Source organism: Chiloscyllium plagiosum, unplaced genomic scaffold (genome assembly GCF_037043375.1).
Source record: "Chiloscyllium plagiosum isolate Xiang-an unplaced genomic scaffold, Cpla_swu_hap1 HiC_scaffold_4, whole genome shotgun sequence".
NCBI classification, from domain to species: domain Eukaryota; kingdom Metazoa; phylum Chordata; class Chondrichthyes; order Orectolobiformes; family Hemiscylliidae; genus Chiloscyllium; species Chiloscyllium plagiosum.
The window spans coordinates 122,057,873-122,073,759 of record NW_028270142.1 but is presented as its reverse complement, the minus strand read 5'-3'; the positions used below and the strand labels follow the sequence as shown (position 1 = coordinate 122,073,759).

Sequence of the window (15,887 nt, the reverse complement as noted above, 5' to 3'; positions counted from 1 at the left end):
AGAAGGTAAAATCAGTTAGGTTTTCCAATCCTTATAGCAGTGGGTAATGTCTACTGCAGAAGTTTATCAGAAAACATTTGTTGAGACAGGGATGGATTCATTCTGATATCTCACCGGATCAATTATCAACAATGAAAAAAAAATGAAAAGGGTCAGTGAGTTATTCAATCCCATGTCTTGATATGGATTGTTTATTCTGAAGCATCTGTTTCTTTTACTTCTTGCAGGGTGACCCAGGAGAACCTGGTTTACCAGGGTTACCAGGAGACAGAGGCCTTCCAGGTGAAGGGAACCCAGGAGCAGCGGTAATTTAATTCAATACATTGTCTGAAAATAATCTCTAAATTACCCTTGAAAACAGAATTGTGTAGTTTTAAGCTGATAGGGGAAAGATTTAAATGGGAACTGAGGGGCAACCTTTTCACTCAGAGGGTGGTGCGTGTATGGTATGACATGCCAGAAGAATTGATAGATGCAAGTACGGTTGCAATATTTGAAAGACATTTGAGCAGGTACATGAATAGGAAAGGTTTGGAGGGATATGGGACAAACACAGGCAAATGGGAGTAGTTTAGTTTGAGAAACCTGGTCAGTACAGATGTGTTGGACCAAAGGGTCATTATTCCTGAATTTGTAAAGTAATAAATCCTTTATGTGAAGTGCTATATCTCCATAACCTTGTTCCTATACTGCACAAGCATGTCTGAGAAAATTAAAATGATTTGAGCTGCCTCAACTCCATTCCTACTGGGTGCAAAACCACAGCACACTTTTTTTTTCTGTCTATATTTTCAAATAAAGATTTACTTACCACCTAAATGCCTGAATTGAAATTGCCTTCCACTCTCAGGCAATGTACCCCGGTCCCCAACTTTTACTGCGTGAAAGAACTTTTCCTTAAGTTTCCAGTTATCTTAAATTTGTACACTTAAGTTTTCAATTCTTTTACAGTGGCAACATACATTTCATTTTTACACAGTCCAAACCCTGTTGGACCTGAGTATTAAATGAGTTGGTTTAGAGATTGCCAATGTACTGATAGTTAGCTTCCAAAAGTCAAAAAATTATGTAATGATTCCTGCACATTGGAATAAAATGTTACTCCATTATTTAAGAAAGAAACAAAACAGTAAGACTCAGCATATATTAGAATCTATCTTAAAGGATGTGATAAATGGACACTTAAAAGAAAATTAGTTGACTGTGTGCGGTCAGCTTGGATTTGCAAATAGAAAATCATCTTTGACAAAGTTTTCTTGGGCATATTTCCAACAAAATTGATCATGGGAGTCAGTGGGTGAAGTGTATTTCAATTTTCAGAAGGTTCTTAAAACGATTGGTTAGCAAACCTAAAGCAGATGGTACAGAAGGTAATCTACTTGCACAAATCAAGGATTGGTTAACAAACAGTAAAAAAGACAATAGAAGTAAAGTTTAGCAGACTGTGATGAGTGAGGAACTGCAAGGGTCCCAGCTGTTCGTAATATATCTCTATAATTTAGATGGGATGAACAGTAATGCATCTGGTTATGCAGATGATACAAAGAAATATGGGTTATGAAGATGATGCAAAAAATCAGGAGGATTTAATTATTTGGCAAAACATGGCAATGGAACAGAACAGAGAAAAATAGAAGTTATCTGCTTTGGTAGTAGATACAGATATGCGAATAATTTCTTAAATGGTGAGAGATTGAAAAGTGGAGATATATAACAGAACTTGAGTGTCCTTGACAATAAGTCATTGAAAGCTAACATGCAGGTGCAATAAGTTATTAGGAAGACTAATGGAATGTTCACCTTTAGTGACAGATAATTTGATTACAGAGGCAGTGGAATCTTGCTTCAATCATACAGGAGCTTGGTTCGACTGCACCTGGAGTATTGTGTGCAGTTTTGGTTTCCTGATCTCAGGAAAGATATTATTGCCACAAAGGGAGAACAGCAAATGTTCACCAGACTTGTACCCAGGATGATGCATTGGTCCTGTGAAGAGAGATTGAACAAACTGGGGCCTGTATTCTCTAGAATTTCAAAGAAGAGGTGATCCAACTCAAGCCTACAAAATACATAAAGGGGATGCAGAGTGTAAGATGCAGGAAAGATATTTCCCCTGATTGGAGAGTCTATAACTGAGAGACAAAATTTTAAAAAGGGATTTGCCACTTAGGACAGAGAGTAGGGTTTTTTGGTAACTCAGAGGGTGGTGAATCCTTGAGATTCTCTGCCCCAAAGAGCTGTGGAAGCTCAGTGTTTGACTGAATTCCAAGCAGAAATTGATAAGTATTTTATTATTAATGATATAAATGGTTATGGGAATAATGTTGATAAAAGACATTGAAATTGTTTGATCAGCCATGATCCTCACTAATGTTAGAGCAGATTCAATGGGCTAAAAACGGGTGGCATGGTGGCACAGTGGTTAGCACTGTTGCCTCACAGCACCAGAGATCTGGGTTCAATTCCCGCCTCAGGCGATTGACTGTGTGGAGTTTGCACATTCTCCCCGTGTCTGCGTGGGTTTCCTCCGGGTGCTCTGGTTTCCTCCCACAGTCCAAAGATGTGCAGGTCAGGTGAATTAGCCATGCTAAATTGCCCGTAGTGTTAGGTAAGGGGTAAATGTAGGGGTATGGGTGGGTTGCGCTTCGGCGGGTCGGTGTGGACTTGTTGGGCCGAAGGGCCTGTTTCCACACTCTAATGTAATCTTAAAAAAAAAGGCCTACTCCTGTTCCTGTGCTCCTTCCCTAACACTTCCTTATTCCTCATGTCATGAGAATCTACTCAAGCAGAAATTGGAAATGTCTATTACTTTCTTTGAATAAAAATGATAATATTGTGTTTATTTTTTTCTTGTCTAGGGTGCTGCCGGACAGCCAGGAGATAGAGGCCATCCGGTATGACAACTGGGATCAGAAACATTCAGATCATTTTAAGAATAAGAGTTGAGAGCAAAATAGTGCAAAACAAGAAGGAGCAATGAATTTTCTTGCTAACTGATCTTTCTCAATGTTAAAAATCTAAAATTCAATTAACCTGTCATGTGTGGGTTTCCTACGGGTGCTTTGGTTTCCTCCCACAATCCAAAGACGTGCAGGTCAGGTGAATTGGCCATGCTACATTGCCCATAGTGATGAGTGCAGTAGTCAATGTGTAGTAAATGTACAGGAATGGGTCTGTGTGGGTTACTCTTCGGATGAGAGAAAGTGAGGGCTGCAGATACTGGAGATCAGAGCTGAAAATGTGGTGCTGGAAAAGCGCAGCAGGTCAGGCAGCATCCAAGGAACAGGAGAATCGACGTTTCGGGCATAAGCCCTTCTTCAGGAGGGCTTATGCCCGAAACGTCGATTCTCCTGTTCCTTGGATGCTGCCTGACCTGCTGCACTTTTCCAGCAACACATTTTCAGCTACTCTTCGGATGGTCAGTGTGGACTTGCTGGGCCGAAGGGCTGGTTCCATACTGTAGAAAATCTAATCTAATCAAACGGCTTTTGAGGAAGGGTGTACCATATTTCCACTAAACATCACATGAGAGAGTATTTTCTGGTTTCAGTTCTAAATGACCTTCCTATAACTTTAGGTTTAGACTCCTTTATTCTGGATTTATGGGTGCCATGGACATTTGGTCCCATGTACCTGACTATTGAAACCTCTTAGTATTTCAGACACTTTCAATGCATTAGCTCTTTCCAATCTCAAGGCAGTCCAACCCAAGTTTATACATACTGTTTTAGCCCCGAAAGTTCATCAATGTGTGTACAAATCTTCCCAATAAGATGTCCTGGTGGTGGAATGCAAAATTAGAGGGAATAGGTTTAAAGTTGGAGGGGAAAGATTCATAAGGGACCTGAGGGGTAACTTGCTCACACAGACGGTAGTCCATGTGTGGAATGAGCTGCCAGAGAAAGTGGCAGAGTCAGCTACAATTACAACATTTAAAAGACATTTGTCCAGGTACATGAATAGGAAAAGCTGAGAGGTTTATGGACCAAACACAGTCAAATGGGATGAGTTCAGTTTGGATACCCAGTCAGCATGGGCAAATTGGACTGAAGGGTTTGGTTTCATGCTGTATGACTCAATGCTATATGGCATTTCTCTGGTTGGAATACCAGTTCAACCTTGATTACATTCTCAGAGCATGATCTTCATATATGAAGAAGATTGTACACCAGTTTCCAACTGCTGCCTTTCTTTCTTACTGAGAAGAGCAGCTTCTGATGAGAGTTGAGTATAAGGATAGACAAGTTATGCTGCAGCTTTATAGAACTTTAGTTAGGCCACACTTGAAATAGTGCGTACAGTTCTGGTCAACACACTACCAGAAGGATGTGGATACTTTGGAGAGGGTACAGAAGAGGTTTACCAGGATGTTGCTTGGTATGGGGGCTTCTAGCTATAAAGAAAGATTGGATAGACTGGGTTTGTTTTCACTGGATCGCAGGACATTGAGGGGCAACCTAATAGAAGTTTATAAGATTGTGAATGGTATGGATACAGTGGAAAGGATGAAAGTCTTTTTTTCCAAGTCGGAGGGCTCAATTATTAGGGGACACAGGTTCAAGGTGCGAGGGGGAAGTTTAAAAGTGATGCGCAAGGCAAGTTTTTAACACTGGGCATTGCTGGAGGAGGTGGTGGAAGCAGATAAAAAAGCAGCATTCAAGAATCATCTGGACGACGACATGAATAGGAAGGGAATAGAGAGATGCAGATGCTGTAAGTGAAGACAGTTTTAGCATGGAAGGGCAAAATGTAGCAGCACAGGCTTGGTGGGCCAAAGGGCTTGTTCCTCTGCTGTATTGTTATTTGTTCTTAATCAGAGAGATAAGAAGGGAATTGTGGTGGACATAGACAGTTTTGACAGCAAATAGCATTAAAAATGTTTATTTTAGGGATTCATTTTCCTGGGTTCACTCCCAGTTAGATTGTCAAAGTAAACTTCACTTTCCTCTCCCCAATCCCACTACAAGGTCTGTCCTCATAATTTCACACTGTATGCATAAAGCCTTTACAGAAAATGTACATGGAATTCTGAACAAAACCATTCATTCCATAACAAACAATCCTGAGTGCCAGATGTCTCGCTAGTTAACCTGTGCTCAGCGGTAGAGATTATGAGTAAGTCAGCATCAGTAATGCCTAGCGATAAACCGCTGTTGCAATCCTTTACAGTGATTTCAACTGAAAAGTAAAAATGAAGGAAATAAGGCATTGGCTAGAGAGATCTGATCTGAATCGGCATTGAGCAAGGTGAGGAACAAATACTTGAGCTAGGTGCAAAAAAATGGAAGCAACCTTCAGGAGAGAAGGGGAAGAATGTACAGCACAAAACTACCACAAAACATGGCATCATGTTTCTACCATTACATGGATAACAGATTATTTAAAAGATGTTACTTGTCATCACAACCTCCTGTTGTATGCAAGTTGTTCAGAGTTGCATTTAAATTCAAATGGGGGGGGACTATGTCAACATTATTGCCTGAATTAGATGATTTATCTGCTCTTTGATTGACAAAACTGATTTTTTAAATTGTACTTGCCAGGGTCCACGAGGCTCACCTGGAACTCCAGGCCAACCTGGAAGTGATGTAAGTCTTTCTGAAATTTCTAAGGGAACTACCATTTCAGCTTAAGTGATTTTTAATAACTTTAACTTGTTGTACACTGAATTTCAGTATAAACCCCATTATAGTGAGAGTCTATCCCTGATTAAGTAACACAGAAGAAGGCAAGGCAGTATGTCAATAGTCTGACGAGGGAAGGGGCCATATTGGACCTGGTACTGGGGAATGAACCAGGTCAGGTGGTAGAAGTTGCGGTGGGGGATTTCTTTGGGAACAGGAACAGTGTCCACAATTCTGTAAGTTTTAGAATACTTGTAGACAAAGATGAGAGTGGTCCTAAGGGAAGAGTATTAAACTGGGCCAAGGCCAATTATATCAAAATTAGGCAGGAGCTCGGAAATGTGGATTGGACTCAACTATTTGAAGGGAAGTCCACATTTGATATGTGGGAGACTTTCAAAGATAGTGCAGGATAGGCATGTCCCATTGAAGGCAAAGAATAGGAAAGGCAAGATTCAACTGTGGATGACAGGAGAAATAGTACGACGAGCCAAGAGAAAAAGGGAAGCGTACATAAGGTCCAGGCAGCTAAGAACAGAGTGAGCCCTGGAGGAATATTGGAAGATTAAGACCAGTCTTAAATGAGGAATCAAGTGGGCTTAAAGGAGTCATGAAATAGCCTTAGCGAGCAGAACTAAGGAGAATCCCAAAGCATTTTATTCTTATATAAGAAGCAAACGGGTAACTAGAGAAAGGATTGGTCCACTAAAGGCTAATGAAGGAAGGCTGTGTGTCCAACCTGAGAGAATTGGTGAAATTCTGAATGATTACTTTGCATCAGTGTTCACTGAGGAGAGGAACATGATGAATGTTGAGATTAGAGATAGAAGTTTGATTAGTCTGGATCACGTTGACTTAAATAGGGAAGATGTGTTGGGTATGCTAAAGGTTATTAAGGCGGACGAATCCCCAGGACCAGATGGGATCTATCCCTGGTTGCTGAGGGAGGCGAGAGAGGAAATTACTGGGGCCCTGACAGATATCTTTGTGTCATCCTTAAATACAGGTGAGGTGCAGGAGGACTGGAAGGTTGCTCATGTTGTGCCCCTGTACAAGAAGGGTAGTAGGGATATTCTGGGTAACTACTGACCAGTTAAGCCTGATGTCAGTGGTGGGAAAGTTGCTGGAGAAGGTACTGAGGGATAGGATCTATTTATATTTAGAAAAGAATGGGCTTATCAGTCATAGGCAACATGGTTTTGTGCGGGGGCGATCATGCCTTACCAACTTAATAGAGTTCTTGGAGGAAGTGACCAAGTTGATAGATGATGGAAGGGCTGTTGATGTCATATACATAGACTTTAGTAAGGCGTTTGATAAGTTCCCCATGGTAAACTAATAGAGAAAGTGAAGTCACATGGTGTGCAGGGTGTTCTAGCTTGGTGGATAAAGAATTGGTTGAGCAACAGGAGACAGAGAGTAGTAGTTGAAGGGAGTTTCTCAAAATGGAGAAAGGCGACCAGTGGTGTTCCACAGGGGTCAGTGTTGGGGCCACTGTTGTTTGTGATATACATAAATGACCTGGAAGAGGGCACGGTTGGTATTATCAGCAAATTTGCAGATGACACGAAGATTGGTGAAGTAGCAGAAAGCATAAGAGACTTTCAAAGAATACAGGAGCACATAGATACACTGGAGAGTTGGGCGGAGAAGTGACAGATGAAGTTCAATCCAGACAAATGTGAGGTGATGCATTTTGGCAAGTCTAGTTCTAGAGCGAATTATACAGTGAACGGAAGAGCCTTGGGGAAAAGTTGATGGGCAGAGAGATGTGGGAATGCAGGTCCATTGTACCCTAAAGGTTGCTGCGCAGGTGGACAGAGTGGTCAAGAAGGCATATGGTATACTTGCCTTCATTGAACGGGGTATTGAGTATAAGAGCTGGCAAGTCATGGTAAAATTGTACAAGACATTGGTTCGGCCACATTTAGAATACTGTGTGCAGTTCTGGTCGCCACATTACCAAAAGGAAGTGGATGCTTTGGAGAGGGTGCAGAGAAGGTTTACAAGGGTGTTGCCTGGTATGGAAGGTGCTAGCTATGAAAAGAGATTGAGTAGGTTAGGTTTGTTTTCATTAGTAAAAAGGAGATTGAGGGGGGAACCTGACTGAGGCTTTCAAAATCATGAAGGGTATCGACAGGGTAGATAGTGATAAGCTTTTTCCCAGGGTGAAGGATCCAATAACAAGAAGTCATGCTTTCAAGATGAGAGGTAAAACGTTTAAGGGTGATACACATGGCAAGTACTTTATGCAGTGGGTGGTGGGTGTCTGGAACGTGTTACCAGCAGAGGTAGTAGAGGCAGGCACAGTAGATTCATTTAAGATGCGTCTGGACAGATGCATGAGTAGGTGGGGAGCAGAGGGATACAGATGCTTAGGAATTAGGCGACAGGTTTAGACAGTAGGTTTGGATCAGCTCAGGCTTGGAAGGCCAAAGGGCCTGATCCTGGGCTGTAAATTTTCTTTGTTATAAGAAGAACGCGTTATAACCTCATTGCTTAATGGCACTATTTCAAATTCAATAGCGGATTAACATATCCCTCTCTATTCCAGTGGGCTATGATTAGCATAGGAAGATTCAAGGAAAAGTCAATGGAAGAAAAGGATTTTCAAATTACAGTGTCTAATTCTTAATGGGGGAGTGCTGAATTTGGACAGTTGTGTAAAATGCAAAATATCACCCTGGAAAGCCACTGAAATCAAGGGAAATGAAGTTCAGGAGCAATTTTTCCGTATTGGCTAAAGCAATGCCAAAATGAGGACTGGGGTGGACAATGTTAAAAACCACACAACACCAGGTTATAGTTCAACATATTTATTTGAAAGTACAAGTTTTCGGAGCTCCATTCCTTCATCAGGTAACTAGTGGGGAATATGATGAAGGAGCAGTGCTCCGAAAGTTTGTACTTCCAAATAAGCCTGTTGGACTATAACCTGGTGTTGTGTGGTTTTAAACAATGCCAAGATAATCAGGTAGCCTCGTACAGTTGTATCAATGTCAGAAAAAGATGGAAGGGAAGTGATTAATGATCCATTTATTGTGACCACTTTCAAGTAAATAACTAATTTTTTCCATTAACGCCCCTCTTACTGGAGTGGGATAAACAAATGTAAGTCAAGATGGATAAAGATTGATATTGTGCATAAAGTATCAGTACTCTTCTAAATTTACATTCAAGTTTCCTGGAGTCTCCCTTTGTCCTTTTCCTTCTTCACAAAGCTGTTGAAGTTAACTATGAAAGTAAAGATGTTCAGCTTTTGAAAAAAAAGGACATAATATTTTTCATGTATATTAAGTACACTTATCATGGTAATACCATTGTCAATGTTGCACTCTGGCCTTATCTTGCTGTGTCAATGATCTAGATTGCTGCAGTATTGCAATGGCTGGCATCTTGGAGATGAAAGAAACCCGGGAGGGTTTGGGGTAGTCATTATGCCTGAGTTTTATCTGGTGATGCTGTTTGAAAGTTGTATGCTCCAACAGTACTCAGAAGTGGCACAGCATTATTTGATTGTTGTTAACTATCCTGTTGATAATTAAATCCTATAATAATAAGAAAAAGAAATGGATTAATTACAGATGACAGGCCATTTTCACTTTAGTTTTTTTTGTCTGTAGAGTTGTCATCCAGAATCAAATCTTTGAGGAGTCAGTAGCAAAAAAAAATTAGTTGTTCATTAGATTTTGATTATAGAATTTAAAAAGGTGAAACTAATTGAAACATTATAAAATATAACGTTCAACATTGCAGCTTTGTCATGATGATAGCCTTCACCAGTCCCACTGTGAATAAGCCACCTCCAAAACTTTTGTGCCATAGTCTTTGCTTTAGCTACTTTTAGGTCTTTCTGGAGGCTGCAACTGCTTGGACTTGCTGTATCAACGTACCTTTGGCAACTGATGTAATTGCTTTTCATCAAATGTTTTCTGTTTGTCCTGCAGGGGTTACCAGGGCCTAGAGGAGATCCAGGGCCTCCAGGAGAACCTGTATGTTGGCATTTCCTGTGTACTATTATTATCATTTTTCCAGAAACTATTCCTTTTGCTATTTCTTGCTTGCTGATACTAACCTTTGATCAGCATTGCTGATTATTTAATGTTGAAGTATTTATTCTTTCAGCTTTTTAAATCTTTCTAGTACTCAGTATCTGTTATCATATTTTGTTTCTCTTTTTTTGTCTCCTTTTATTATATGAGACTTCCTTGCTTCTTTCCCTCTGTTCTGCTTGAGCTCATTCCCTCCCAGAACTCCTGACTTTATATGGATCAGTAGACCACCTGATTGGGTAACCTGATCCAAAATTTCTGACTCTGGTATCTGTATCACATGGGGAACCAAGAGTACCTTCCCCTCATGATTTAATTCAATAAAAACCTTTTGTGTGTCCCACATTTACAAATGACTTTCAATTTTTTCTAGGTTATGTTGGAAATATACTCATGCTCACTTTTAAATCTATCCGATGTTGCCATTTTTTGAAGCCTTTTATTTTCTTGATGCTATTTTCACACACATCCTCCTACAGGATGATTCTGATGCCCATTCTGATTGACTGGGTGGCAAATTAGCCAGTGGAAGTCAATTACTCCTTGGAATTCCTGTTTTATCCGGACCTTTAAGCTTCTGAGCTCCTGAATCTTTAGAATATGCTGGGTAAATATTCACATATTTATGGCTGTGGAGATCAGAAAGTCCCAGCGCTATTTCACACTGTTATAAAGATCAGGAGCTCAGTGAAGTCAAGGATTGGACCCCAACCCTTGATGCACATCATTGACTTTGACAAATTCTCTTTCCTTAATTTCTTTCACTCATTCCCTCTTTTAGTAACTTTGCTATGAGCATCTTACCACCAAACTGAAGATGCTAACTTTACCATATTCAATTCCTGAGTGAAGTAATTCCAAAAAAAGGAGCAAAGTTAAAGAAGCATAGCTAACATTTCATGTGAAATTGCATTAGTATAGTTGTATCACAATGATGTAATAGTATTTTCTGACCTGCAGGCATCATTACCTCTTATTTCAAGGGGACAAATAGAATACATGGTTCAGGTGAGTGGTTTGGTAACCTGATATAAAATAGGTTTGGTAGAGGGGTGGGAGCCATGTAGAAAAATATGAAGCAGCAAGCGGTACTCTTCTTAGATGCTTGTACCAATGCTGGTCATAACCCTTATTGTGAAAATGCCAGTGTTCTTATTGTTCATGGGATGTGGGCATTACTAGTGGGCATTTGTTCCCATTCTTTAAATGTTTTTGCAAGTAATTAAGATTTAGCCAGTTATTGAATTGTGGATCTGAAGCTGGCCAGACCAGGTGAGAATGGCAGACTTCCTTGTCCAAGGAATATTAATGAACCATATAGGTTTTTTCTTTTACAACAATTAATGATAGTTTCATTGTCACCATTACCACTACCAGCTCTCAATTCCAGATTTTTATTTTGATTAATTGAATTTAAATACCACCACCTTCCATGGTGGAATTCAAACCCATGTCCTAAGGCATTAGCCTGGTCCTCTGAATTTCTAGATCACTAATATGCTTTCTTATGGATTACTTAATGTATCCCTGAGGGACTGAAAGCGAAACAATAATTTGCTAATGCTGTTGTCCCTTTGGTAAACTGGGTCAGCATACCTTTTGGAAAAACAATGATGTTTTAAGAGGGACAAATACATCAGGATTTGGTAAAGTTATTGCTTTCTCTGCTATTGCAAAAATAAGTCCTGCAAATTCTTCTATTTCTTCACATTTTCAATGGCAATATTGAAAGATCTGCTGGTACATTTCAAAAATTTGCTTCTGATATCTATTATTATTTCATCTATTAATAATGTTCTCAATTACTAAATGATTCTGTAATGATGTCACAGTGGTTGATTTATATTACCCTAAGATGGCTGCAGTAAGACTGTCTCTTGGTCTTATTAATCATAAGGTAATATGGAATGTCAATGACTCTCTCTTTATAATTGACTAATCAAGCACTATGTATGACATCATGCATTCTATTGGGTGAAAACAGTCACAAATATTGTTGGAAGATGATTATTTGCTTTATTACAGTGAGTAAAATATGCACAGTTAATGAAAGTTGTGACTTGAAATGGCAGTGATCAATGGCATTTAAAAGAAAACAGTAGGAAATGTGAATGGCTGTTCAAATTAAGAGGGGAGGCACAGAGCTGCATGTGAGATATTCAACTGAACTCTTGTCTGTCTATTTTAAATTGAAATAAAAGTAAATTACTGATCAAACTGAAGCATGGAAGCAACCTCCATTTGTGAGAACATCATATTGATCAATAACAATACAACATAGCTTATACACCTTCCAAATGGCACAATATAGAAGTAATATTTAAAATATGAATTGTAAAATTTTATTGAATTGGCAGTACTTTTAAGAAAGATAAGTCAAGACTTCATTATATTTTCAATACACTTAATAAAGCTAAGTTAAGATGATGTGTACAGACTAACTGGGAATTACATACACTGGTTTGTGACCATTTGAAAGGACAGAAATGAAGGGAAAGGTGGTGGGGTGGCTTTGTTCATACAAGGTGAAGCTAGTACGTTCACTACAAACTATTTTTGATTGGATGTTGTAGAATCCAAGTATAACATAGCTAAGATAAGTGGGAAAACTGAGGACTGGGAAGCTTTTAAAGAGCAACAGAGGATTACTAAGAAGGAAATACGCAGAGGAAAAATGTGGTACGAAGGTAAACTGGCCAAGAATATTAAGGAGGATAGTAAAAGCTTTTTTAGGTATGTGCAAGGCAAAAAAATGGTTAGGACTAAAATTGGGCCCTTGAAGACAGAAACAGGGGAATATATTACTAGGAACAAAGAAATGGCAGAGGAATTAAATGGGTACTTCAGATCTGTGTTCACTTGGGAAGACACAAGCAATCTCCCTGAGGTAACAGTGGCTGAAGGACCTGAACTTAAGGGAATTTATATTTGCCAGGATTTGGTGTTGGAGAAGCTGTTAGGTCTGAAGGTTGATAAGTCTCCGGGGCCTGATGGTCTGCATCCCAGGGTACTGAAGGAGGTGGCTCGGGAAATCGTGGATGCGTTGGTGATTATTTTCCAGAGTTCAATAGATTCGGGGTCGGTTCCTGAGGATTGGAGGGTGGCTAATGTTATACCACTTTTTAAGAAAGGTGGGCGAGAGAAAGCAGGTAATTATAGACCAGTTAGTCTGACCTCAGTGGTGGGAAAGATGCTGGAGTCTATTATAAAGGATGAAATTACTGCATATCTGGATAGTAGTAACAGGATAGGACAGAATCAGCATGGATTTATGAAGGGGAAATCATGCTTGACTAATCTTCTTGAATTTTTTGAGGATGTAACTATGAAGGTGGACGAGGGAAATCCAGTAGATGTAGTGTACCTGGACTTTCAGAAAGCTTTTGATAAAGTCCCACACAGGAGGTTAGTGAGTAAAATTAGGGTGCATGGTATTGGGGGCAAAGTACTAGATTGGATTGAAAATTGGTTGGCTAATAGGAAACAAAGGGTAGTGATAAACGGCTCCTTTTCGGAATGGCAGGCAGTGACCAGTGGGGTACCACAGGGATCCGTGTTGGGACCACAGCTTTTTACAATATGTGTTAATGATATAGAAGATGGTATCAGCAATAACATTAGCAAATTTGCTGATGATACAAAGCTGGGTGGCAGGGTGAAAAGTGATGAGGATGTTAGGAGATTACAGGGTGACCTGGACAAGTTAGGTGAGTGGGCAGATGCATGGCAGATGCAGTTTAATGTGGATAAATGTATGGTTATCCACTTTGGTAGCAAGAACAGGAAGGCAGACTACTACCTCAATGGAATCAATTTATGTAAAGGGGCAGTACAGAGAGATCTGGGTGTTCTTGTACACCAGTCAATGAAGGCAAGCATGCAGGTACAGCAGGTAGTGAATAAGGCTAACAGCATACTGGCCTTCATAACAAGAGGAAATGAGTATAGAAGCAAAGAGGTGCTTCTGCAGCTGTACAGGGCCCTGGTGAGACCACACCTGGAGTACTGTGTGCAGTTCTGGTCTCCAAATTTGAGAAAAGACATTCTGGCTATTGAGGGAGTGCAGCGTAGGTTCACGAGGTCAATTCCTGGAATGGCAGGATTACCTTACACTGAAAGACTGAAGCGACTGGGCTTGTATACCCTTGAGTTTCGAAGATTGAGAGAGGATCTGATTGAGACGTATAAGATTATGAAAGGATTGGACACTCTGGCAGTAGGAAACATATTTCCACTGATGGGTGAGTGCCGAACCAGAGGACACAGCTTAAAAATACGGGATAGACCATTTAGGACAGAGATGAGGAGAAACTTCTTCACCCAGAGAGTGGTGGCTGTGTGGAATGCTCTGCCACAGGGGGCAGTGGAGGCCCACTCTCTGGATTCATTTAAGAAGGAGTTGGATAGAGTTCTCAAAGATAGTGGAATCAAGGGTTATGGAGATAAGGCAGGAACAGGATACTGATTAGGAATGATCAGCCATGATTATATTGAATGGCGGTGCAGGCTCGAAGGGCTGAATGGCCTACTCCTGCACCTATTGTCTATTGTCTAATCCATATGGGTCAAGGTAAGAAGCTTTGAGGAGAAGAAGATACTAGTGGGAGTTGGCTATATTACACCTAAAGGGAGAGCATGTAAAAATGTAGTACTTTAATTGTGGGTGATTTTAATTTTCATATTGGGAAAATAAAATTGGCATGAGGAAGAATTCACAGAATACAACAGGATAGTTTCCTTAAAGAATATGTGGTGGATTTAACCAGATCTCAGACTAATTGAGATCTATTTTATGTGGAGTGAGGCAGATTTAATAAATGATTTTGGAGTAAAATATCCCCTGGCTACAGCAATCATAACATGGTAGAGTTAGCATTCACTTTGAGAGGGAGAAACATAGTTTAGAAATACATGTTCTAAACCTAATTAAAAATAACTACATGGAAAGGAAGATCGAGTTGAGAAAGCAGTTTAGCAGAAAAGATGGTTGATGAACAATGGAAGATTTGTTTTTAATAACTCACAGCAAAGATATATTGGAATGTTGAAGGATTCTAGGAAAGGGATAAACCACCCATGGTTAACCCAAAGGAAGTTAAGGACTATGTCAAAGTAAAAGAAAAAAATATAATGTGGCAAAGATAAGTAGTAAATTAGAGGATTTATAAAGTGTGAAAAGCCAACAAAAGGTGATAAAGAAATAATAGAGTAAATTATGAGGGTTAACTGGCAAGTAACATAAAATTAGACGCAAATAATTTAAGTCACACATTTGGCATCTCCAAAAGACACAATATAACCAGTACCCTTTGCTGAAAATGTGTTGCTGGAAAAGCGCAGCAGGTCAGGCAGAATCCAAGGAGGAGGAGAATCGACGTTTCGGGCATGAGCCCTTCTTCAGGAATGGGGAAGGGCTCATGCCCGAAACGTCGATTCTCCTGCTCCTTGGATTCTGCCTGACCTGCTGCACTTTTCCAGCAACACATTTTCAACTCTGATCTCCAGCATCTGCAGTCCTCACTTTCAACCAGTACCCTTTATCAATACTTGGGATTTTCATTTAGGGAGAGATTGAAATGTGTGGAGACAATGTTGTGAGAAATGGAATAGATGTTGTTGAGAAACCTATCAAACATGATTAGGAGAAATCTTTGGTTTAACAAGAATTCAGACCTAGTGAAAGCACAGTTAGAGAAAATGGCTTCAACAGAACAAATAACATGGGGATGGGACATCAAATCAAAGAATTGAATCAAATGAAGGGTAGTCAAGGTAACTTTGGAAAGTCATTAGTTTTATATGGTGGTCAGATAATTTGCCTCCAAAAAGCCATAACTATCTTTCTTTTTGCTACGTATGACTCAACCAAATGGAGAGTTAATCCCCTGATTCACAGTTTTTCAAGGGTTCCTTGATGCAATACTTGGTCAAATGCAAATGTCAAGGCAGTCACTCTCATCTCGCCTTTGGAGTTAGTGGTTTTATCAACATTAGGATCAAAGCTACAATTAAGTCAGGTGCCATGTAGCCCTGGTAAAACCCAAATTTGAGTGTTAGTAGGCAGGTTATTCCTTTGCAAATGCCATTTGATAGCACTATCAACAACCTCTTCTATCAAATTGCCCACAACCCTTTTGTAGGAGAAAGTGAGGACTGCAGATGCTGGAGATCAGAGCTGAAAAATGTGTTGCTGGAAAAGTGCAGCAGGTCA

General features: G+C 39.9%; 1 protein-coding gene across 3 annotated transcripts in view; it reads left to right on the top strand.

Moving 5' to 3' along the window:
- Positions 1-15,887, top strand: part of col22a1 (collagen, type XXII, alpha 1) — a 284,019-nt gene that overhangs the window by 216,698 nt on the left and 51,434 nt on the right. For 2 of the 3 annotated variants that reach the window (XM_087986621.1, XM_043687857.2), the window contains 5 exons: positions 228-305; positions 2,859-2,894; positions 5,544-5,588; positions 9,572-9,616; positions 10,637-10,684. In XM_087986621.1, coding sequence (XP_087842747.1) covers positions 228-305; positions 2,859-2,894; positions 5,544-5,588; positions 9,572-9,616; positions 10,637-10,684 — 252 coding nt within the window. The remainder of the gene's footprint in view (positions 1-227; positions 306-2,858; positions 2,895-5,543; positions 5,589-9,571; positions 9,617-10,636; positions 10,685-15,887) is intronic. The other variant, XM_087986620.1, reaches the window with a different exon arrangement.